This window comes from Watersipora subatra, chromosome 3 (assembly GCF_963576615.1).
Source record: "Watersipora subatra chromosome 3, tzWatSuba1.1, whole genome shotgun sequence".
In the NCBI taxonomy this organism is placed as follows: Eukaryota; Metazoa; Bryozoa; class Gymnolaemata; order Cheilostomatida; family Watersiporidae; genus Watersipora; species Watersipora subatra.
The window spans coordinates 53876101-53900904 of record NC_088710.1 but is presented as its reverse complement, the minus strand read 5'-3'; the positions used below and the strand labels follow the sequence as shown (position 1 = coordinate 53900904).

Genomic DNA, 24804 nt, shown 5'->3' with positions numbered 1-24804 from the left:
CATGTTAGAGTAAGTTACGCGACCTATCCATATCTTTGAACCTAAGCCTTACACTTCTATTCACATGTCCCAAGGTATAGTAACAATGAGTCTCTTTTCATTGAATTTTATCTTATTTATATTATATTATTAATTTTATTATTGATTACTTTTTATGGATTTCTATCTTATTAATTTTTAGTTTTTTATATATTGAACTTTCTAAAACTCTATGTAATCAATTTATCTCAAAGCTATGCGCAATTACCTGCGCGATTACCTGCAGCATTTATTAGGACTTTATCATAAGAACTAATTACTGTGTATTCTTATAAAATATTTTCCCTAACAGAAGCAAAATACAATGTACTCTTATAAGAATGTTTGCTTTGACATACAACAACTTTGATGCTTGTAGAAAACTTCAAAGCGAATGAACTTTACATGTAGAGGTCACACTGTGTAAGTAAAGTAAGTAAACTTCCGAGTAAGTAAACTTCCGTAAAGTCAACTGACCATAAAGTTGAATAGACAAGGTAGACATGTTGTTCACTCTATCATTCTGTAAAGGAACTTGCGTCTGCTTGAAGTCAGATAGTTTAACTTGCAGTTCGGAGACTTGATTAGGGTCTCTACAGGAGAGCGACTGTGCATTCGTGTTGTTCAGTAGTACTGTAGCTTCGGTCATCCAGCTCTCACTCTAAACAGTGAAAAAGGTACACTGAGTAATGCGTCTAGCTTTTTATTATAATCACACTGAAATCAGGCAAGACAATCAGTTAAGAATAGTGATTATTGTATGCTTTGAAGGCAGCGATCGCTTAGCTCAGCACGAATAAGTTGCTTCACTTTGTTAAAAAACCTTGCTAAGCGTCCTCCATACTGATTGGTTAAATGTGAGAGAGCCACAATGGCAAGAGGCTACATTTTCACTCTGTTTCCAGATTCCAATTTATAGATTCTTGGAGTTGATTAATACTGATTAGATTTTTTATATTTAAAACAGAAAAGATCATGAAATTAAATAATAACTAAGCTAAGTAATGGAGTTTTTATTTATGCTCTAATCAAACCAAACTAAATTCAAACTAAACCAAACAAAAGTAAATCCTATTATTAGCGTACTAGCAAATTTTGTTTTATTTATTCAACCATAACAAGTCAGCAGTTTTGTGCAGCTGAAAAGCCTTTATAGCAACCTGGGGATGAGCTGTATTCCTAGAGTTTCGGCATAGTTTCAGTTTAAGGATGGCTTCAGTTTAGCTTCAGGGTAGTTTCAGTTTAGCTTCAGGGTAGTTTCAGGGTAGTTTCAGTTTAGTTTCAGCATAGTTTTATTTTAGTTCCAGGACGGTTTCAGTTTAGTTTTAATTTAGTTTTTGTTTAATTTTGGTTTCTGTAAAGTTTCAGTTAATTTTTTAGTTTAGTAGTCTGTGCCATCATGACATTGAAGAGCCAAGCCACTACCTGGTCGTTTAACAACTTTTAATGTATGAGAAAGGACAGACATTTGGTCTTTAAAAGTGATACTTGAAAATGAACACACACAAAATTATAGTAGGCTTTATCCGAAAGTATTAGTATTTTTCTATCATTTGAGACTGTTTTAGTGTTTGAGGTGATCTGACTGCCAGGATGTTTCAAAATTTAAAATTGACATAACCCCATCGCGATTAAAACGCTCAAAAGACAATAAGTGCTAAATGACATCACTAGTTGTTATGGTTGCGATAGTTGATACCGACAATTGAGTTCAAGTCATCGCGTTACGCGTCTCTAATTCTGTTGGTCTCTTTGCAACTATAGACATCATAATAGTACATCTGCTTGATCTGAGCGTTTCAACCGCAATCAAATTTTATCAATTTTAATGTTAAATCATCTGTCAATCAGATCACCTCAAACATCCAAAGCAATCGCAAATAATAGAAACATACCGATACTTTCTAATAGATTTTACTAAACATTTTGTGAAGGTTCATCTTTAGGGTACAATCAATTTGTTCTTAGGAAATATTTTTACAATATTATCATTTTCAAATTGAAACCTGACCAAATCTTTTCAGGAGCAATTAGTCTAAAAATGTTGTATTTTATAGAAAACAATAATCTTTGGGGTTTGCTCTTATCTCTTAATTATGAGTTAATTTATTGCATTTAGCTTTGCTCCCTCAAGCGTCTGGTTATAATGATATTGTATTATCTGTTGGTTTTGCAATATTTTGCTGCAGACTAAAATAGAGGCTTCAATTACTTAATTGCTCAAAATATCAAGTTTTACATTTTCCACACGTAAAGAAAATCACATAACATCTGCAATGGAAATGTTTATTGTTACAAATAGCCTATCAGAAATGAGAATACGAGAAAAAGTTTTAGCCTTCTGTTAGAACTTTGCAAAAAATTGAAACAAAACCACTTGCAAAGGTTTTGTATTAACCTTTTCAATATTGCATACAAACAAAATTGCATATTTTTCATGTCTGAATTAAACAGCATGAAAAATATAAACCAAATCCAACACAATACTTTGTTTTGCGTTAAATTAATGTAACGTTATTTATATATTAAAAAGCCTTCTTTATTTTTTTAAATAAATATGTTTATGGAATTAAAACAAAAGAAAACACTGAAGTAGTTGAGTTTATCTATCTTCTTTTGATTTAATTCGAAATGTTGTAAAAGGAGTTTGAGGTAACCATTTACTAATGACATACCTCATCATACATGGCGTAGAATTGAATGGAAAGTTCTAGAAACTTGACAAGGTCATTCAGATCACTCTCAAGTGTCATGTAGTCATTGGTAACATCGTCAAACTGATGCTGATGCTCTGCTGCTGGAACCGGCAGCTGAATCATCTCTTCTTTAATTTGCTATAAAACAATAAGCTCTATAGAAATATTATGGCTTTAGCACTTCAAGAATCTTACAACTAAATCGGCAGCACTCTAGATTGGTGTATGACAGACTTTGATAAATGAAAAACATGCAACTTTAGATAAACCACTCTGATATATTTATTATTTTCTAATGTTTAGCAAACTGACATGTTCCAAATTTTGGTAACAAATTTATGCTTCACACAGTTAAGATTGCTCCGACGTAAGTGAACATCTCCACATACAACTGACTTTGTATCTATGACACTGGCTGAAACTTATTTGCTGTATTAAGTCAGAGAGCAAAGGGCTGTAAGCGCTTGAGAAATTAGAATGTGAAAATCTTGTAGCAGGTTATTCACGCCATTTCAAAACAGACCTACAGTGAAGAGTTACACTGCGGCAAGCCTAAGTGCTAGATCAAGTCTAAATGTTGTACCTCGTACAGATTTCTATCGGTGACTAACACCAACCATATTTCAGTTACTAACACCAACCATTCTTCAGTTACTGACACCAACCATCCTTCAGTTACTAAAACCAACCATCCTTCAGTTACTAAAACCAACCATCCTTCAGTTACTGATACCAACCATCCTTCAGTTACTGACACCAACCATCCTTCAATTACTGACACCAACCATCCTTCAGTTACTGACACCAACCATCCTTCAGTTACTGATACCAACCATCCTTCAGTTACTAACACCAACCATCCTCCAGTTACTGACACCAACCATCCTTCAGTTACTGACACCAAACATTCTTCAGTTACTAACACTAACCATTCTTCAATCACTGATACCAACCATCCTTCAGTTACTAACACCAACCATCCTTCAATTACTGATACCAACCATCCTTCAGTTACTGACACCAGCCATCCTTTAGTTACTAACACCAACCATCCTTCAGTTACTGACACCAACCATCCTTCAGTTACTGACACCAGCCATCCTTTAGTTACTAACACCAATCATCCTTCAGTTACTGACACCAACCATCCTTCAGTTACTGACACCAATTAGGTTTAACTCAGGTCTGTTGCAACTACTACATATCCTAGCTGACTCACATATAAAGTCTGTTGTATTTCTTTGGCTGAAACAAGATTCATCTTGAGACCGGATGGATTTGATGATAGCTGAACTTTGAGATGGAAAAGCTGTTGATTGGCTCCACCGATATCCCTCTTCAGCTAAAATATGACCACCAGTAGTTATACTCAGTTTTATGATATTCACCCACCTGCACGGTGGGTTGCTAAGTAAACACTTTGTATTTCTTAACAATTGACACTCTTATGCAAAAAGCATTGTTTTCTGCTGTGGCAGTTTACTTATATATAATGTATAGAAATAATGTAGAGCACTTTAAAAAAACATAATAGTCATATATGTACACTTAATCAAATGGAAACCTACATTTGGTAACATAAATCATCAAAAGCAATGACGAAGTAAATATGTTATGTTGTTAAGTTCACTGATTCACAGTTTGCTTGTAATCACTTTATTATTGTTTCTGTTTCACCTTTTGACACAGCAAAAATAATTAAGTTAACATACCTAATTTACAAGTAAATGATAAGCAGAGAGTCCTTAACTAGTAATTGACACACATGTTACTATGAAAAATTTGCCATGTGAAAATACCAAATCAGAAAACCATGACAAGTAATAAAGACATATTCCAAATGCTTAGAAAACATAAATTCCAAGTGCCTTGATATAGACATCAGTGAAACAAGGTGAATCGTTATTATGCATTTGGTATATTTAAAATTGTAAATTTGACAAGGTACAAGCTATAAGACCTTTGTAAATTGCTACTTAACCTGCAGCACCCCACCAAGTAGTCATAATACCTGCAGCACATAGGTAAGTTGTTACTGCACCTGCAATACTTTATCAAGCTGCCATTTTTTGTCAAGTTACCACTACACGCGCAGTTTTTGGTCAAGATGTCACTGCAGAACCTTCTCATTTGTCAATACATCTACCTTGATGAGTAATCATTGACTATATTGACTAAAATACTGACGATGTTGCTACTGAACCTGCAGCATATTGTCCTGTTGTCACTACACCTGCAGCACATTGTCAAGTTGTCACTACATTTGCAGCACACTGTCAAGTTGTCAATACACCTGCAGCACATTGTCAGTTTGTCACTTCACCTGCAGTGCATTGTCAAGTTGTCACTACATTTGCAGCTCATTATCAAGTTGTCACTACACCTGGAGTACCTTGTCAAGTTGAGGAGATGCTAGTTTGCCCTCTCCATTACTCTCCAGTATACTCTCCAATTGCTTTTGTTTGACGGCCCAGGTTTCTTCAAATGCTTTTAAACGCCTATTGGCCTGCATAAGCAGGCGCTCGATATTCTCTGTGTAGATCTACATGGTAGAGCAGAAAGAATGAAGAAAGCATTGTTGACCTTCACACTATGTTGTAAGCCGGCCAAGAGAAGGTTACAATGTTTGTTTATAGTTTTTAATTCTCTAAAACATTAAAATAAAAAAATTATAACTCTTAGCAACATAACTTCATTCATAAATTCATTTTGTAACATGATAAAAAACATAAACATAAAGCATAAACCTAGCTGGTATAAAATGTTCAATTGTTAAATTTCATTAAATGGAAAACAAGAAGTTTCATTCTATGACCACCACAGATAACCATGAACAAAACTTGAATTAGACCTAATAATATCACCAGGAAAGCCGAAAGAAATATTTAGAACTGAAAATCTATTAAAGAGAAATATGAAGAGAAAACGATTCCAAAAATTGAAACAGTCAATATGAGTTGCATGTGCAAATAAGGCACAACTAGCTTGTAGAAGTGTAAGTAAAGAACTTTATTCACACAGCTCAAATATTCATACCTCCCACTTGCTAATCCAATACTGGTAAGATAAAATAAAACTTATTGCAATTCTAAAACTATATAGAAAATCTATAGAGTCTCCATCCTTCAACATATGCAGCCATTGAACAGTGCAAGAACAAACCAGCCTGATCTCTAACAATCATGGAAAAGACAGAAAATATGATCATACCTGGTCTGTGTTCTGCTGTCTGACCCTAATGACTATCTCCTCCCCATCGGCAGCAACTCGGTCTATAAGCTGGAGCACGCGTTCCCTCTCTCTTGTGTGCTCTTTGAGTACAGAGGGAGTTAGCTTATCACACGATGGAATGTCTTTAGAGTTGTACTTCTCTTCCAGTTCTCCCAAAGTTTTCTCCAACTGCAATTAATGGCTTGGCGAGTTAGAGCCTAAAAGGCAGTTTTCAACACTAAGACTGACTTTTGTTTTATTCTTTATAAGCAGAAAAGATCAGGTAAATATTAACTAAATAGTAAATATTACTAAAAGTAAAGAAACAGTTAATCAGTTATCAGTTAGTCGTTCTATCTGATGACTGCAACGCCACGAATGAACTTAGTATTATAACATGAAAGCCATTTCACTTAAGTTAATCGTAGACAAACTCCCTTTGCTAACACTTCAGACTAATTAAGGATAGCTGGAAAACTGTTCAATAAATTTTAAACCGATAGAATCAAGAATATCTATTAAACTGTTCAATAAATTTTAAACCGATAGAATCAAGGATAGCTATTAAACTGTTCAATAAATTTTAAACCGATAGAATCAAGGATAGCTATTAAACTGTTCAATAAATTTTAAACCGATAGGATCAAGGACAGCTCTTAAACTGTTCAGTAAGTCTTAAACCGATAGGATAAAGGAAGGAATTGATGACTTCAATACAATCTTCCAAGCAGTATTGTTCATAATTAGGACAATCAAGTATAACAGGAGAAACATATGAAGGAAAAATTAAAGGTGAATGATACGAAGCAAATTGATAGAATGGATTAAGATTTTATAGAGATTATATAGCAGTGGATTTCACAATAGAGTTACCTTTAATATGCCTCTGGTCAGCTGCGCGCAAGGAAGGTGAAATTATTATAAGAAAAGAAGTTTACACGTGAACGTAGAAAATGTACAAATTAATATAAAAACGTACAAATTTATAGACAAATGTACAAGATGTACAGATTTTATAAAAATGTACAAAATGTACAGATTTATATACAGATGTACCAAATGTACAAAGCTATATAAAAATATACAAAATGTACAAACTTATATACACATGCACAAAATGTACAAAGTTATATACAAATCCACAAAATGTACAAACTTATATACAAATGTACAAAATGTACAAACTTTATACAAATGTACAAAATGTCCAAATTTATATACAAATGGACAAAATGTACAAACCTATATAAAAAATGTACACAATATAAAAGTTTGCACGACAATGTGTAAAGTTTACAATAAACTAACATTGCTGCTCCTCTGACCAGCTAAATTTAGCTGATATGCTTGCTAATAAGGTTCTGTGTCACATATTAACATTTAAAACTAATGGATTCCTTGGCATCCAGTTCAGGTCACAAAAATCTCAGAATAAGTCTAGCTTGTAAAATATGTTGTACGCTTATAATCCTGCTAGAATTTTACCTCGTCTAAGTCTTTGTAGAATTTGATAGACATCCCCAGTAATGTCCTATACTCAGTTACTCTAGCCTGAAATCTCTGGTGAATTTTAATCAGGTCATTAACAATCATGTCATGCTCCCCTCCTGTGTTTCCCTTCAGGGCTAGCATCTCAGCCTTCTCTATCTGCTTTTCAATCTTCTCTTTTACTTCCTAAAGCAAAACAAAACATTTGATTATAATAGTTGAATGATTTTGGCAAAGTTGTAAAGCAGTGCAAGTAAGCATTATGGCGGGCTTGGCTGATAGTGAAATAATGTAAGGTGACAGAGTACCATGAAGTATCAAGGTGTTTGGTAGTAGCTCATCGTATGTATGTCGTCTTGGTACATAGTGCAGTACTCATTAACTATAGTATATAATATAGTAGTAACTAGTAATAGTATATAATATAGTAGCCATTACTTACAGTATATAATATAGTAGAAACTAGTAATAGTATATAATATAGTAGCCATTACTCACAGTATATAATATAGTAGAAACTAGTAATAGTATATAATATAGTAGTCATTAGTTATAGTATATAATATAGTAGTCATTAGTTATAGTATATAACATAGTAGTCATTAGTTACAATATATAATATAGTATTCGTTAGTTACAGTATATAATATAGTAGTAATTAGTTATAGTATATAGTATAGTAGTAGTTAGTTGTAGCGCATAGTAGGTCAGACATTAACAAAAATGTATAGCACGATAGTCACAAGTGATAGCATATGATCTATTACTGAAATAGTCTGTAATCATTATTATAATAAGGGCAATGTCCTTCTGTCGATCTGAGGCCATGCTGAGAGCTTTAGGAAAAAGATTGCCTCGCATGGGCACTAAAACTAGTGCATCAAGTTCAATTGCCAACCCGCCACCACTAACCAATCAGGCACCTTAGAGCTTCACGGGATAATTCTCCATATACTGATTACTAATGATCTCTCACAATGTACAGGACTGGCGCTGCTCAGTACATCAAGACATCAGTTTAGTTCAACACAACTGTAGACACATAATTTTACTAAGTAGCCTGATGCTACCTGCATACTGAAATTCCTTTTTATTCAGACAAAAGAGAGAAGCATCAAATAAAGTATTTGCTAGTGAGTAAAGTACCAGCTGACAATGAGAGTACCTGCTGACTACTAGAGTACCTGCTGACAATGAGAGTACCTGCTGACAATGAGAGTACATGCTGACAACTAGAGTACCTGCTAACTACTAGAGTACCTGCTGACTACTAGAGTACCTGCTGACTACTAGAGTACCTGCTGACTACTAGAGTACCTGCTGACTACTAGAGTACCTGCTAACTACTAGAGTACCTGCTGACTACTAGAGTACCTGCTGACTACTAGAGTACTTTCTGACTACTAGAGTGCCTGCTGACTACTAGAGTACCTGCTGACTACTAGACTACTGCTGAAAAGTACCTACTGGCAAGCAGAGTACCTCCTCAAAAGAAAATATACTGAGCATTGTTATGTAGTCAAAGAGCTATGCAAGTTTGTGGTCATGTGATCACAGCATGCAATCAAAGAAGTTACCTGGCAAGTGCTTTGATTGCTATCTAAGCGTTCACTCAGTGATTGGCAGCCTTCAACAGTTGACCCAAGTTCACCCGCTAACATGGGATCAAAGAAACTCGCTTCGACTTGTTTGACCCACAAAATAATCTACAAGTAGGAAAGCAACAATGAGTTATCTCACCTTGGCAATGGCTTCAAACTGGTTTAGGGTGCTAGTGTAGTGAGAGGCCCTGTCGAGACTGTCCCCGAGTTCACCCGCAATCAATGGGAAAAAGTCATGCTCCGCCTTCAAAACCCAGTCTATGATCTAACAAAAAAGTAATGGCGAACCAATAAACCGCCAGCATAAAAGTTGTTAAAAGGCGTTGTTCAAGGAAAAAGCGTAATATACGGTAGTTATTTTAAAAAACAATAAGGGTGCTTGCAGATTTCTTATCTGTACCCTAGAAGAATACGAAAGGTAAAATATCTATTACTACAAACTAATATGTGAATGCAATAAGCGGCCATTTAGTTCTATACATATTTATAAACTTAGAGTTATCTTCTCCATGTTACATGCAATGATATGCGATCAACAACACAATTATTCTATCAGTAAACGCATGAATGAACCCAATAAAATATTTTTAGTATTCAACAAACACACTTGTTATACAGCAAATGCTTGGTTACTGTTGCCTATAAACATTGTCTATTAATAAAGATTAATAGACAATGGTATGTAACAGCCTGCACCAATTGGGTTTGTTACAAAGTTAGTGTTGGGTTATAGGAAATTACAAACAAACTACAGTGGACCCTTGCCATGCCACATTAATTCGTTCTGATCTTGGAATAGTAAGGCGAAAATGTCGTATAGAGGCGTATAAGGAACCAACAGTAATTATTTAATGCAAACACCCCCACTAAAAACATCAATATTTTATATACGTACTGTACTGTACATATTAAAAATTAGTAACAAAATAGTTATACATAATGAATTAAAGTTTATTGTAAATATTATATTAAACACTAAAATGCACAATAAATTTGATATCGTTTCACTGACGCAAGATCAAGCCTTCACGCAACACAAAGAATGTTGAACTGAGAGAGAGAGCTTCGTATTTCTTCAAGAGTTGTGGGAGAGATTTCGGCAAATAGCATATTGGCATCTTCATGACTTCGACATAGCTAATGCAGCACACTGATCGCCAAATTTGAATTTCAAGAGGCATTTTTGTTGATTTCGTATGGCAAGAAAAATGCCATAACAAGGGGCCAGAAAAATTTTGTGTTTCACATCATAAAATGAAAAAAACCATAAGACAGGGATACCCTAACCCGGTGGTCTTCTGTACTTATCAAGATATCAGACCCCGGCCTTTAAAGATATATCGACATGCATGCCTTTTGTGCAGTGTCAACAACGCCTACATGACTTGGCTATCATTTCCTCTTGCACAAAAATGCTAACATACCTTTTTTACAATCATGAGATCGAAATCTGAATACCGTGCGCGTAGCTTAATATTGATACCCTATGCATAGGGAATCCATTAGCACCAATAGCAAGGTCTAGTCCAAACACAATGACGTTTTGTCAATTATAATGAGTCTGAGAAGATGAACAGACATACATGTATATCTTTAGAACTTAGAAAGCTTTCCAAAATCAATGTAGTGTGTTAGTGAACAGATCTAGGCTAAGATTGTTGGCATACGGTCATGGACAATTGTATGAAAACACCTGTAACTTTACATACAATTGACCATCAGTGCTTTAGTATTTAGTAGCCAATTTTAATATAAACAAAGCATTCATTGATGCACCAACCTTTCTGGTCTCCTCCACAAAAGCTTTCCATTCAACTTTGAAGGTCTTGTTCTGAGTAACTCGCATCGTCCAGCTGTCGAACAGCTGACTCAGTGTCTCTCTTCGCTGCCTCATCTCACTCAGGATCTTCTTCATGGTCTGCGTGACTTCGACAGTTTTGAGACTGGCATCTTCCTTAACCTACATACATACATAGACATAAGGACTAACCTAGAACTTTAACCTACATACAAACATAGACATAAGGACTATAGGCCCATACATAAAAAAATTGTACATGAATCATAGGCAAGGGAGGTAAGCATAGAGTTTAAAATGCTGATCTCACCAGAAAGCAAATATTTAGAATGATAAGGGAATGTATTCCTGTTGACAACATAGCTAGCGACAGTATTTATTCAAGATATATGTATGCATATGCACATAGCAGACAGTTCATGGAGACTTATAGAGCATCTGTATAACATGCATAATTATATCTTCACAGAATTCACACATCTACAGCATTCATAGATTATTCCCACATCTACAGCATTCATAGATTATCCCCACATCTACAGCATTCATAGATTATCCCCACATTTACAGCATTCATAGATTATTCCCACATCTACAGCATTCATAGATTATCCCCACATCTACAGCATTCATAGATTATCCCCACATTTACAGCATTCATAGATTATCCCCACATCTACAGCATTCATAGATTATCCCCACATCTACAGCATTCATTAACCATCACCACATCTACAGCATTCATAGATTATCACCACATTTACTGCATTCATAGATTATCTCCACATCTACAGCATTCATTAACCATCACCACATCTACTGCGTTCATAGATTATCTCCACATCTACAGCATTCATTGATTATCACCACATCTACAGCATTCATAGATTATCCCCACATCTACAGCATTCATAGATTATCACCACATTTACAGCATTCATAGATTATCCCCACATCTACAGCATTCATTGATTAGCAGCACATCTATAGCATTCATAGATTATCCCCACATCTCCAGCACCCATAGAGCGTCCACACACAATTTACCTACATAGACAAAAAGAATATGAATGAAACCAACCTGCACGAAGAGTGTGTTGACCTCTGAGGCGCTTGTTTCAGCCTCTTGCGCAGCGTCACTTGCACTTGACCATTTAGACTTGACTTCATCAGTCAGAGAGTCTGTGACTTGACCTGCTTCGGTCTTCAACAACTCTGTGAGATCCTCGGAGACCAAAGTCCACTGTAACCAGTTGCATGTGTAGCACACCAACATTATATGGATCTTCAGAGATCAAAGTCCAGTTGGTGACCAGTTGCAACCAGTTGTAACCAGTCACATGTGTAGCACACCAACATTATATGACATCTTAGGAGTCTTTATACGAATTACTTGTTGAATACCTTATCCATTTGTTAATTAGTAAAAATATCTTACTGCTGAAAATTAAACTTTTAAAAAAAAATCAAGCACAAATGAAGTTGAAAATGTGATATGGAGTTGTCTTCACCTAAATAGAAAAACAAAAAAATTTAGTATTACAATACTATGCCGCAATTTCAAGATTAAATTTAAACACTCTACTTACAGATCCTTACTAAATTCATATATTTAACTTCATTATTGCAGCTAGGCATGTGAAACAAGTTAAAACCCTTTGTAGTGGTAACCCTTGGTATGGTAGTGAATAGATATGAGAAAGGCATAAGTAGTGGCGTAACTCCAACTAAACTCACTCTATGTATAGTTTTATGGAAGGTTACATAAGACCGTGATATCTTGGTGCGTGTTTCAATGAGCCCGAGTATGTTATTCCATTTGTTAGTGAGGTCATGCGCTGCCTGGTCCACCTGTGGCACAGTGGCATCACCCTCCGACCTCATCTTCTCAGCTGCTGTGTTCAGTATTTTTACTCTGTTTTCTTTCTCCTGAAAACACACGCAGGACATAATACACAGCGTTACTTCGTTCTTTGCTACTAGCAAAGGAGAGTCTAACTTGACAAAATTAATAACCGGTTGCTCATTATCTTTAGTCGAAACAAGCAAAAGAGTACTTTAGTTTGTGACCTATATACCGATTGACAGATTTATGTGCTCAGCAAGTCAAATAATATTTTTAACAGAAAAATAAAACAAAATAATGATAGGAATAATATGTAGATTTTTGTTCGATTTATCACACTTTTTCCTAACAAATTCCAACAGCAGTCAGATGAACAGGTTGTGAATACATCAAAGACAATTGTATGTTACTAGTACCGATGCAAGAAATTACAAATTTTTCAATCTAGTCGATCAAAGAGAAGACAACTTTTTGTATCATTACATTATTCATTAAGAAGAGAAGATAATTCAATTTTTACTTTAAGGCTGCTCGCTAAGCTTACATAAATGAGCATCTTATGAATCATTTGGTTGGAAAGTTCAGTGAGAAGACCAGAGATTTTTCTCGTACCACAAAACAGTCTTTAGACAACTGCTCAATATTGTTTGTTATTTGATAGTGGCAAGATGATCTCACTACGAATAAACCACTTCTATATGAAAAAATTGGCAGCATTAAAAAGATGTAAAATGGAAAACGTATGAATACAGATAAAGCCAACCTTCATATCTTCAGCGAGTTGTTCAAATGTGCTCTGAAAATCTTTGGCTGAACGAAGATCAGTGCCGAGAGAGCCATGGTCTCTGACAGCCGTCTCGGCAATCTGACTCAACCATGAATTCATCTGCGGAGACAAAACAAAGTTGACTCAGACACAATAGTTAATAAACAGGAAATGATGTCAATAGCATAATGTGTTTGGTAATATGCTATGAGACACGATGCAAATCAAATTCCTGAAATATTTGCTGTACTGCAAAGTTGCGGATGCGTGTTGATAGTTTTTTCTAATTTCAATATCAAAGGACTACTGTGGTGGACGCTGGGCCAATACTTTACACTTCTTGTAAATATTTTATTATATGTTTGTATATATATTTTATATGTCTGTAAATATTTTATTATATGTGTTGTCCTTTTTCCTTCGCTAATAAAACATTGAACGAAATCACACGCAATTTATTTCTGTATGAAATAATCTAGATCGTGCCAAGTAAAGGCCGGCAAATTCCTTTACACTACTATTATGGCATCACGTCATGTGCTACATGTGAGAACGCTTATGGTTGCTTATGGTTGTGCTAATACCGACCCTGGCAGTAATGTGGATAGCAGTACTACTGATGAGAGTGATGATAATAATAGCATTACTAATGATAGTAGTACTAATGCTGGCAGTATTACCAGTGACAGTACTAATGACAGCTGTGGTAATGGTTTTTCTATAATTATATACAGCAACATTGTGAAATACTGCCAGTGCATACCATGTCACTGTGGATTATCTTGTATATGAGAATTCTGCAATACCTTATGCAAGGGCGTTACGGAGTATCTTATACAAGGCTGCCATGGAATACCCTTTATAAAAGGGTACTGTAGAACACCTTATGCAGGGCTACTATATAAGGCAAGCTAAGAAATAACTTACGAATGAGTAGGTTTCTCTAAATTCATGATACGAATTGCTTTTTTGGCTTATTTTACCAATCTCTTCACGAAGTTGATTGTCGAAAGATTTGTGCTTGGACTCCAGTTCCTTCAGCTAAAAACATATTCAGAGGCATGAGCGGACAGGGACTTATTTGCTACTAACTACACCTAATCTACTAACTACATGAGATATAATTCTCATTTCCCTTGCTCAATAGTCAGCATGACCAGCAGTTGCTGTATTTCAATTCTTGGTGAAGAAAATCTAAAAAGGTTCTAGAATATTCAATATTGTAAGTTTTTGTAAAATGATGTTGTTTTTTTAAAATTGAAGATTAGCAAACACCTCATTGTTTTTTATTATTTTATTTTTTCAAAGCTTAAAAGATAAAGTCTAAAATCAAGTAAAAATATTTATATAATTGAACATCAATGTGGTTCTACAATAATAACTCGCAATGACATCTAGACTTACAAATATGATACTACTGTTTTCAAAAGATGAAAAAAAATGAACGGAGATTGTTTCAGGAGAATAGATAAGACTTCGTCACAATAACTACAAATAGCAGCAAAGCAAAATACACATACCTGGCTAGCTATACCGTTGGCTCCTCTGTCCGTGCGTCCTACTCTGTCTAAAAGCAAGTGTCCTTCTCTAAGAGCTGGGGTGGTGGCTAGAGATAGCCTTTCTGTCAATGACATAAGTTTCTCTGGTGCTAGGGCTCCAGCGGATTGACAGACACGTAGCTCTGTTGATAACGATTCCAAATCGTGCAACGCCTGCAAGTAAGACAAACTTACTACAATGTTCTGTACTTGCCACAACTTCGTGCCTGTATTTATTCTTCAGGCGTCTACTGTTCAACTTTTAGCAGAGGTAATCTGCAGATAGTTACCAGCTAATGAGCTTACAGATGCACTGAAGAGTTGAATAAATCACATTTTCAAACTATGATGTCATATTTAGACCGAATGGGAAAATAAATGAACATTAATAGTCAATGGAAATAAATAGCTATGATTAGCATTGGTTCAACTTGTTTTTGGTAACAACACATAAAATAAAAAATAAAAACATGATATTATTTATGTAGATACCAACAAAACTTAATTATGCTTTCAAACCAATTGTATGATTACTGCAAGAAGAATTATTTTGAAGAAGAGATTTGAAAATGTTACTCCTGGAGAAATGCAATAATACAGTTAACGCTTCCCTGCTGCAGGATAACAAGTTAACAAGAGCTGCATGCGTGGTAATGCAATTATTAGTGAGCACTGAGCACTTAGTAAAAATAATTTTCTGATGTCGATGATTCTTGGAGTAATTGCGATAGCAACACAAACATTTCTTCATTAGTTTATCTTTTCATGTGATGAGCAGGCCTTGAGCTGTTATGAAGTTTTTTTAAAATATAGTTCATATTGTTACATATTATTATATTGCTATATATTATTATAATTCTACATATTATTATATTGCTACATATTATTATATTCCTACATATTATTATATTGCTACATATTATTATATTGCTACATATTATTATATTGCTACATATTATTATATTGCTACATATTATTATATTGCTATATATTATTATATTGCTACATATTATTATATTGCTATATATTACTATATTGCTACATATTATTATATTGCTATATATTATTATATTGGTACATTTTATTACATTGATACATTTTATTATCTTGCTATATATTATTGTAACATTTGTCAGCAGTAAGAATTAATAAATACTGAGTAGGCTTTTAGTATAAAAGCTTCCTTTCAAAATATAACAGATTACATGAAGGCCAACCGCTGACACTCCTAATGCACCTCAAAGAAATATGTTTCAACTTAAGAATTTATCTGAGAGGTGTATTAGGGATTTTAGCAGTTGTACTTCATATAATCTGTTATATTTTGAAATGAAGCTTTTACTAAAAGCTCATGTAGTGTTCATGAAGGCTTATAAAAGAGTTTTTAACCTTAATAAAAAATAATTTTCTGTGACAACATAATCTTCAATTATTATCACTGAGTGGATCTTTAGTCTTTATATTTTCTATGACTTTCAAGTATTTTTCCGAATAATTTGCTATATTTCTCAAATTTCAGAATATAAATAATATATCATTGCAATATATGATTGTAATATATTGTAATCTATGATTGTAATTACATCCATACCCCGGGCAACACTGATTACTAATGCTAGTATATTTCAAAGATGAAAATACATCCATACATTCATTAATACGAGTTCTGGAAATAATTCATGTTTTACACTCAGTAGAAATATAATCTCAAACTTGGACTACTCAAGCAGAGAGAACTCAAAGGATAATACGTGAGACTCTTTGAACCAATTATGTGATGCACCAGCTATTTGAGCAGCCATGTTGTCATGACCTTACAAGGCCTTTTTTACTGCTCTAAACATTGTAATGAACAGGGAACTATGAACACTTGACGTTCATAGAGCATCAACAATGTACAAATAATAACAAAATAATAAATTTAAGTCACCAAAAGCATTTAATAAAAGTCAATCACGAAAACATGTCACCTCCCAAAACATGGAAGCCTCTATAAGTCTTCTATAACTGTTACAGATAATCTAAACTACACTGTCTTCCTGTAGGAGAACAGCTTCTCAAGTAAATTATAAAAAAATATCTATTGTCAGCTATGTAAAAAGATATCTTTTAAAAATCGCACTGTTTGGTCGCACTTCTAGACAGCGGTTTGATTCTATAATCAAATTTCTAAACTGAAGTTTAACATAGTTTACTTTAGGTACAGTTTGAATTCCATTTAGTACAGCCCAACTTCAGTCTTTGAACAAACTAGAATTTGAACAAAAATTGGAAACTTATTGGCTTCGATTGCCAAACAAAAAATACAGAAAGCCAATACCCTGAGATAGACCAATGAAACCTGGTTGAAACAACACAGTTGGAGTCACTCGTTATCTTTAGTGTTCAACCATATGTATGTAGATGGGTTGATTATGGTTTATGAAACTCTGACTGTATTTGGTATTTTATGCTTGCCTAGTGTCTCAGTTATTACCTAATTTATATTTTTAATTGTAACAAAAGCTATTTCTACACTTTTATCTCTTACGCAAACATATTTAAGAGCCAAGGCTAGGGTATGAGCTGTTACAGAGACAGCAATACATTCTCTAGCCTGCACTATTAATACAGTACTTATGAGAAATTCACCATCCTTCATATATTACTTGATGTCTTAATGTATAGTTTCTGGCAGAAAATAATATAAGAAGGATTTGAAAAGGTTTCGTAAGATTGAAACAACTCAAAATTGTTCAAATTATTGACAATTAGAAAAACTGTTTTGGAATTCGAACAAATCGCTTTTTAAACAGCCTTTTCAAATGGATGGTAGGAAAACCAAAGTGAGACTGTATATAGAAAATCATAGCTAAGTATTAACTAAGAATACAGGGGTACAGCTTGAGAAAGGGCACTGGCCAGCTGACTTCATATCTGACTGTATTGTTGACACATGGCTGCCTTGATATATAAACTTATAAACAAGGATTACAAATACAGGTAGACAAACACTTGCCTCTCCTCTTCTATTCATTCACTATTTAACAATACTTGTAGCTCCCTCTGGCTGCCGTAACTCAAGCCTAACCGCGCATTGTCTAGCTCTGATCTCTAGAATAAATACAACCGAGGCGAGTGACGGAAACAGGCAAGATTAGTTAACAGCCTACCTGAGCTGCGAGTCTGTAGAAGCTGATAGCGGTAGCGATGTTGCGCCGTCGCGCGTCCATACGAAGCATAAAGTCTTGCGCGAGTTCATCGACGGTTTGTAGTCTGTGGCGCAGAGACTTCATGTCTACATCGGCTGTGTGGGCGAGTTGGTCTGACGTGCGAACTAGGCGTAAAAGTTCGGCTTGAATACGCATAGAGTCTTGCTCAAATATGTCATGTTCAGTGGCGATGGACTGGGCTGCCTCCACGCTCTCTCCCAGCTCAGTTCTGCTCAAGTATATGTTGCCTGAGTTCTGAAACCACTCTGATATCTGCAAATAGATTGTGCAAAGTTTCCTCCAAGCGATAGGAAGAACAATAGAATATACTAACAACTTAATCAAATACCTAAAAGGTGCTCACACATCACAAGATTTGTTCTCGGAGGGTTGATTTGAAAAACATGAATGTCATAAAATTTATGAAAGATTTATAAAGGTTCATAAAATTTGTGCAATTTATAAACCGGAAAAAACAGTTTAACAGTTTTTATTATGCCCAGATTTTACAACAGACATGTTTCTTTGTCAGAGCTTTTGTCTTAAAATGCTGATGTTACAATTGACAGCATCTACCACAGTGTGAAGCATTTATGAAAATCTAATTGCACAAAGATATCCTTTTCATCATCTATTCCTCAAAGATATCCTTTTCTGCAAGCTTCTCCTTTTCTAGCTGAGCAAATGGAGATTCTAATAATGTACGAAATAGAAAGTACGTGAACTATATAAACTTTTCATGCCTGTAGTTTAAAAATCTAAATATTTTTTAAACTCAATCAAAGAAACCTGTTGCAACCAGTTCAGGAATCAGAAATGAGGTTTGAAGATTTAATCCATAAGATGATGTGATACAAGGCTGCCAAACACTCTTGTAAACTTAATGTTTGCTAATTGCCAATGATATTTTATAGTTAAATGGAATATGGTTTTACTCTCTCGCACTCACACTGGTACTGCAAAATTTTTTTTTATAAAATTCACGCCCTATCATGTATTTCATGTACTCGATATACCTGATCAAGCATTGCACATAAACTTTACAAGTACATATGGTGGTTAAAACTGTGAGATAAACTGTCTGTAATACTGGCATTTACTGCTTTTAATATCTTGTCACATACTGTGGGTAATACTGGCATGTACTGCATGTAATACCTTGTCACATACTGTATGTAATACTGCCATGTACTGCATGTAATACCTTGTCACATACTGTGGGTAATATGGTTGTATCTCACAAAGTTCTGTTAGTGATACCAATTGCATATAGCTAGTGATCCCTACGCGTGTATGGGTCATGATGCCCTGTTCACACTATAAGCAGGCTGATGTACTGCTAGCGATACCTTGTTAATTTCCAAGTCTAACTGACAGAGATGGAATCCCTGTTCTAGGTATGATTTCCTCTGTGACCACATCTGCTCCAGCTGCCGCCGTCGATCTTGTAGTTTCTCTAACATCGTCTCGATGCCGTAGCAGGCAGCCGTTGTGGCGTGTGTCGTTGATTTAGTGTGTAGGCTTGTCTGTTTAATCCTGTCGAGCAATGCTTGGCCTTGGGACAGTGTGTGCATTGACTTCTCCAGGATCTCTGAAAAGATCAAGGTCGAGTGGCTTGAAATGTCTTGCCTTAGTTGAAGAATATGTTTAATGCTATGAATATTTTGATGAGCTTATGATGATAATAAAAGTCGGATGCAAACCATAATAGATCTGCTTCTGATGCTTTCATCTGGCGTGCATGATACACTGATGATGGGAGTGAGATTATAAAAATTCATTGAGCACCTGTAGCTTGTTACTACCCGTAACATTACATAAACATTCATAAACGGAGATTCCATAATTTCATAATAAAGGCTGGCATTAAAATGAACACAATTTACATGGTTGTTTGTATTTTGACAGTCTAGCTCCAATTCCAGCAACTAAAACTTAAGACCTGTTTGCAACAGAGCAATGAGGTGCTAATGGAGTGAATTTAAAATTAAAATTTTGATTTGTAGAAGGTAAACTTGAGCAATAATAAAAATATTTGGATTTTTTCTTTGTAAAAGTCAAAACCAGCTTCATTCGCAGGAATTATAGCTCTGATAAGTTTACCTTGGTGACATGTACCTCTGTACATGTACTTCTGTACACGTACCTCTGTACATGTACCTCTGTACATGTACAGAGGTACAGGTACAGAGGTACATGTAAAGAGGTATAGGTACAGATGTACATTTTGAGGTTGCAGTGAGCGAAACTGGTTCGCACGTACCTGGACGATATCATCCTCGAAGAATATAGTTCGTTTATAACTCATACTTTTATATTAAAACAAATATGCACTGACTAGTGAACCAAGTCCTACCTCTTTTCTCTTCTTGATGAATACTCATTTCCTGTCTCGCTCCCTCCGCTGTCGACGGAACATTTGTCTGAGAGAATCGAGTTGTGGCTTGCTCCATTCTCTCAGAAAACTGAAAACCAACAACTTGTCAGTCAGTGTGGCTCATCAACAATCGATAAATGTAATGAAATATGTTCTATTTTTAAAAATTTTAAATAAAAATTTTATCACATATTCTCAAAAAAGCTCTAAAAACCCTTGATGGTATACATTCAGGTTTGATAACATTGCAGATAAACAAGCGTGTCAAGATGTCAGCTGACCTCATGAACTACAAGTCTATGAGACATTTCAGAGGAATCAGAAAAAAGTAGTAATTCTATAGAATGATGGCTCTATTGAATCGCTAGGAAGCGAATCTAGGGTACAATCTGACCCCATGAGTGCTTCTTTGAGAATGGAGTCAGTCACACGGTAGCTGGCTTGTAAAAATGCGGAAAGGACAAAAAGGGGCGAATATCATAAAAGAGCAAGGATTTAAAACAGTTAGAGAAGAGACTAGCTATTGGACAAATAGTATCCAACAGATATTTAAATATTATAATGATTTATAAAAAACCCAGACTATCTTGAGAGATTCTTACTAAATTGATGAAGAAAATGTTCATACAACGATGTGTAAATCTAACCAGCTCAGGAGTTATTCTCTTTATCCACTCCTGCCATCAGAAAACGTTAATGAGTAAATAGAGCAAACAAATCTGAGACGGGTGAGCAAACATCAAGAGAAGTGGAGCTTCCAAAAAAGGACAGAGGGTTGATTATACAAGACATAATATGCCCGGGCTGCTAGCACATGATATTATCCAACAGCATTCTTTTAGCGCTAGTATTATATAGGCTTGCATCTGATTTCATCTTATTAATTGCATACTGACTTCTCTTCAGAGAACTAACGCTAGCATTTGATAAAATAACCGCTAATATTATGGAACGGTTTTATTACGTGATGCAATGAAAAATGTATGGCGGAGCGAGGAGATAGTAGACATCATGCCTTAATGCATACTCATAGCTACAAATCTTTTAGGTACTATGTGCGAGGTAAAACGGAAAAAATAAGCCCCCATTTCTAATCATTTTATAAAAAGATTACCTATAGTTACTGTAGGCCTATGCTAAAAATAAAACAAAACCATTTTAAATGGGTGTTTAAGTTTAAATAAGTAAGAAAGCAAAATCTTATAATTAGTTTTTTAAAACAACGTAGTCCAGATTGAGTTATAGCGAGAAATAAATCTTTGGATAGTAAGGAGCATTGAACAAAATTTTTAAACAATCTTTCAGCAAAAAACTAATTATAACACTTGAGAACATAGAGAAGGACAGTAGGGATGAACGGATGGCAGTAGTGAGAATTATTATATCACCTTAGAAGATGAACACGAATAGAGACAGCAAAATAAAGCTATCACAAAGGGCAAATATTCATATACCAGTAAATATATGTGGACAAAAAAGTCTGAGAATAAATGTTTTAAATGGAAGCACTACTAAAACGGTAAAAGCATGTTAACGTACCATAACTAAACATTAAAGACTCAATAGAGGTGGTAAGAAAATAATAAGAAGGACCAGTTTCGAATCTTGAGCAATTCTTCCTAAAAGACAAGGTTTGCTAAATTAACAAATGCTTTTGTAGTTTAAAGTTGGCAGTAATCTGCTCTCTCATCTGAACAGCTTATCAACTTTTAATGAAAAGTTTGAAAGTGATTGCAACAATCTAGACTGCTCTATGGAAACTCACGAGATGCATGATGCTGACCCACCAGCATTTGTTATTATGTTATTGTTTGAGTACGCTGCGCGGAAAAAGAGATAATTAGCGCAGGTGCAGGTAAATGTCACTGAATATTTTTGTAATATGATTGTTGTAAGGACTTGTTTATCTTCTCTGATACTAGGTTACTGACAAATCAACTACGAAGCTACAATGTTTAAGCCAATTCAGACAATTCAAACTAAACATATTCTACGACACGTCTTAGAAAAGTTGAAGCAAGCGATCTTTTCAACGAGTGTGTACGTGAGTTTCTTAACCGATCTGTATGTCAGCAATGCAAACAAGACTAGCGGCATCAGAAGAGAATCATGTTGATACAATGCTATTAGAAATCATTCAGAAATCCTCAATGCCATATATAAAGTCTGCAGGAGTTTTCTGGCCAATGATTGCAAAAGCGCTGCCGGTTTCTCAGGCTCTAGAGAACGAGTATATAGTTTAGAGGCTTGATAAACATTTAGTTTATCATCTAATTAGACAAGCGGTGAGCGCTAGACAGAATAGACAGAGCTTCTTTCATCTCTTCATCATATTGATGATGATAGTTTCAACATAGTTTGATGAACACAGTTTCAAGGTCAATTCACCACTTTAGTATCGAAGGTAGTAAATATAGTGTATGGACAAATCCAGACACAGGCGCAAGCCATATATATATATAATTTGTTGTGGCAGTTAAAGTACAGTTCCCCCAAGCATAAAACAGCATTTATGTATACATAAATATTTATCATAAATATATAATCGACATGTAAGAAACAGCAAAGTTATTGTAGTAGCCTACATTTCCAACAAAGACATATCACAGCAAATATTTACTCTTAATTGTGAGGTGAAAAAAGAATCTAAAAATAAACTTTGCAATTTCACATTGATAGTTTTTTTCTTTTAAATCCAAGATTAAAATTTTAACATGGTGAATATGTTATGCAGAGGTAATCAGTGGAAACAAAAGGAGAGTCCTAAAGAATTAAGCAAATACAGTTAGTTTTTACAGAAGCATCCAGTAAAAGTCAATTAGTACTAACTCAGACCTTGACCTGGCTACATTCTTAAAGTTGTAATGACTTTTACCCAATCCTCTGCGCAGATGGTCAGTTTTTAGTACTGATATATGATAAATATACTGGCAGAGCACAAATATCTTTATTAAATATTCGTAAATCCTTGAATTTACTAAAGAACTATAGGATATTTTCATTGATTGTTATTAGTAACTTATAGAGATGCGCAGATCAAAGACTTCAATTATTCTAGACTATTTCTACAGACAGTCTACTGAGCTGATAACAACGGGGATATTAGAACCAGTCATACAAGCATTGAACTATAGATGAACTCATGCCATAGACAACTTTGTGTAATTGTTTGACATATAACTTCAAGTGCTATTGCCATCAGAGCTTATTCAATCAATCGGAGAGCATATCGTTGAAAAATGGCATCGGGGTGGCTGATTCTTCTACCTCCGGCATCAGCGTTGTTGAAAAGTGCAACTTTTAACAGTACCCAACAATCGTTAAAATTTTTATAACACTTTAACACACTTTTAATAACACTTTTAATAACACTTTTCCTCACTATAACACTAATGCATCATTATGTCTAGCAAATATTGTGAGCGCCCAAACCTTTTACCGTGAAAACCTGAACTAAATGTTTCATACCTTATCATATCAACTACACTTACAACACATCTACCTTGCCATGCCACCTATACTTACAGCACATCTACCTAGCCATACCAGCTACACTTACAACACATCTACCTTGCCATACCAACTATACAGCAGATCTACCTTGCCATCCCAACCATACTTACAACACATCTACCTTTTGTGATGCCAACTATGCCTACAGTGCATCTACCTTGCCATACCAGCTACACCTATAGCGCATCTACCTAGCCATACCAGCTACACCTACAGCCCATCTACCTAGCCATACCAGCTACACTTACAACACATCTACCTTGCCATACCAACTATACAGCAGATCTACCTTGCCATCCCAACCATACTTACAATACATCTACCTTTTGTGATGCCAACTATGCCTACAGCCCATCTACCTAGCCATACCAGCTACACTTACAACACATCTACCTTGCCATACCAACTATACAGCAGATCTACCTTGCCATCCCAACCATACTTACAACACATCTACCTTTTGTGATGCCAACTATGCCTATAGCGCATCTACCTAGCCATACCAATTATACTTGCATCAAATCAGACGTTTTTAATTGTTTGTACTTCATCTGCAATTCTTTGCCAATAAGCGGATGCAATGCTGCCCTCCGGATGCAATGCTGCCCTCCGTGTGAATACCGTCTAAAGCCTCATCAAAGGCAGCAGAACCTGCTGTCATGCTGTTGACATAATAGAGGTTGATGTACGCTGAATACACAGCTAAGATATAATCTTGTTAACAGATTTGTAAAGTTTGACTGATGTTTTAGTTTTTAGTTT

General features: G+C 35.1%; 1 protein-coding gene across 1 annotated transcript in view; it reads right to left on the bottom strand.

The window, feature by feature from the left end:
• Window positions 1–24804, bottom strand: part of LOC137390735 (titin-like) — a 133535-nt gene that overhangs the window by 76892 nt on the left and 31839 nt on the right. The window contains exons 16-31 of the mRNA XM_068077057.1: window positions 20509–20617; window positions 19502–19743; window positions 18114–18425; window positions 14944–15135; window positions 14351–14464; window positions 13421–13543; window positions 12549–12740; window positions 11893–12054; window positions 10794–10973; window positions 8990–9118; window positions 7410–7598; window positions 5925–6113; window positions 5107–5256; window positions 3934–4056; window positions 2694–2852; window positions 496–679 (exon numbers count right to left, since the gene is read on the bottom strand). Coding sequence (XP_067933158.1) covers window positions 496–679; window positions 2694–2852; window positions 3934–4056; window positions 5107–5256; window positions 5925–6113; window positions 7410–7598; window positions 8990–9118; window positions 10794–10973; window positions 11893–12054; window positions 12549–12740; window positions 13421–13543; window positions 14351–14464; window positions 14944–15135; window positions 18114–18425; window positions 19502–19743; window positions 20509–20617 — 2749 coding nt within the window. The remainder of the gene's footprint in view (window positions 1–495; window positions 680–2693; window positions 2853–3933; window positions 4057–5106; window positions 5257–5924; window positions 6114–7409; window positions 7599–8989; window positions 9119–10793; window positions 10974–11892; window positions 12055–12548; window positions 12741–13420; window positions 13544–14350; window positions 14465–14943; window positions 15136–18113; window positions 18426–19501; window positions 19744–20508; window positions 20618–24804) is intronic.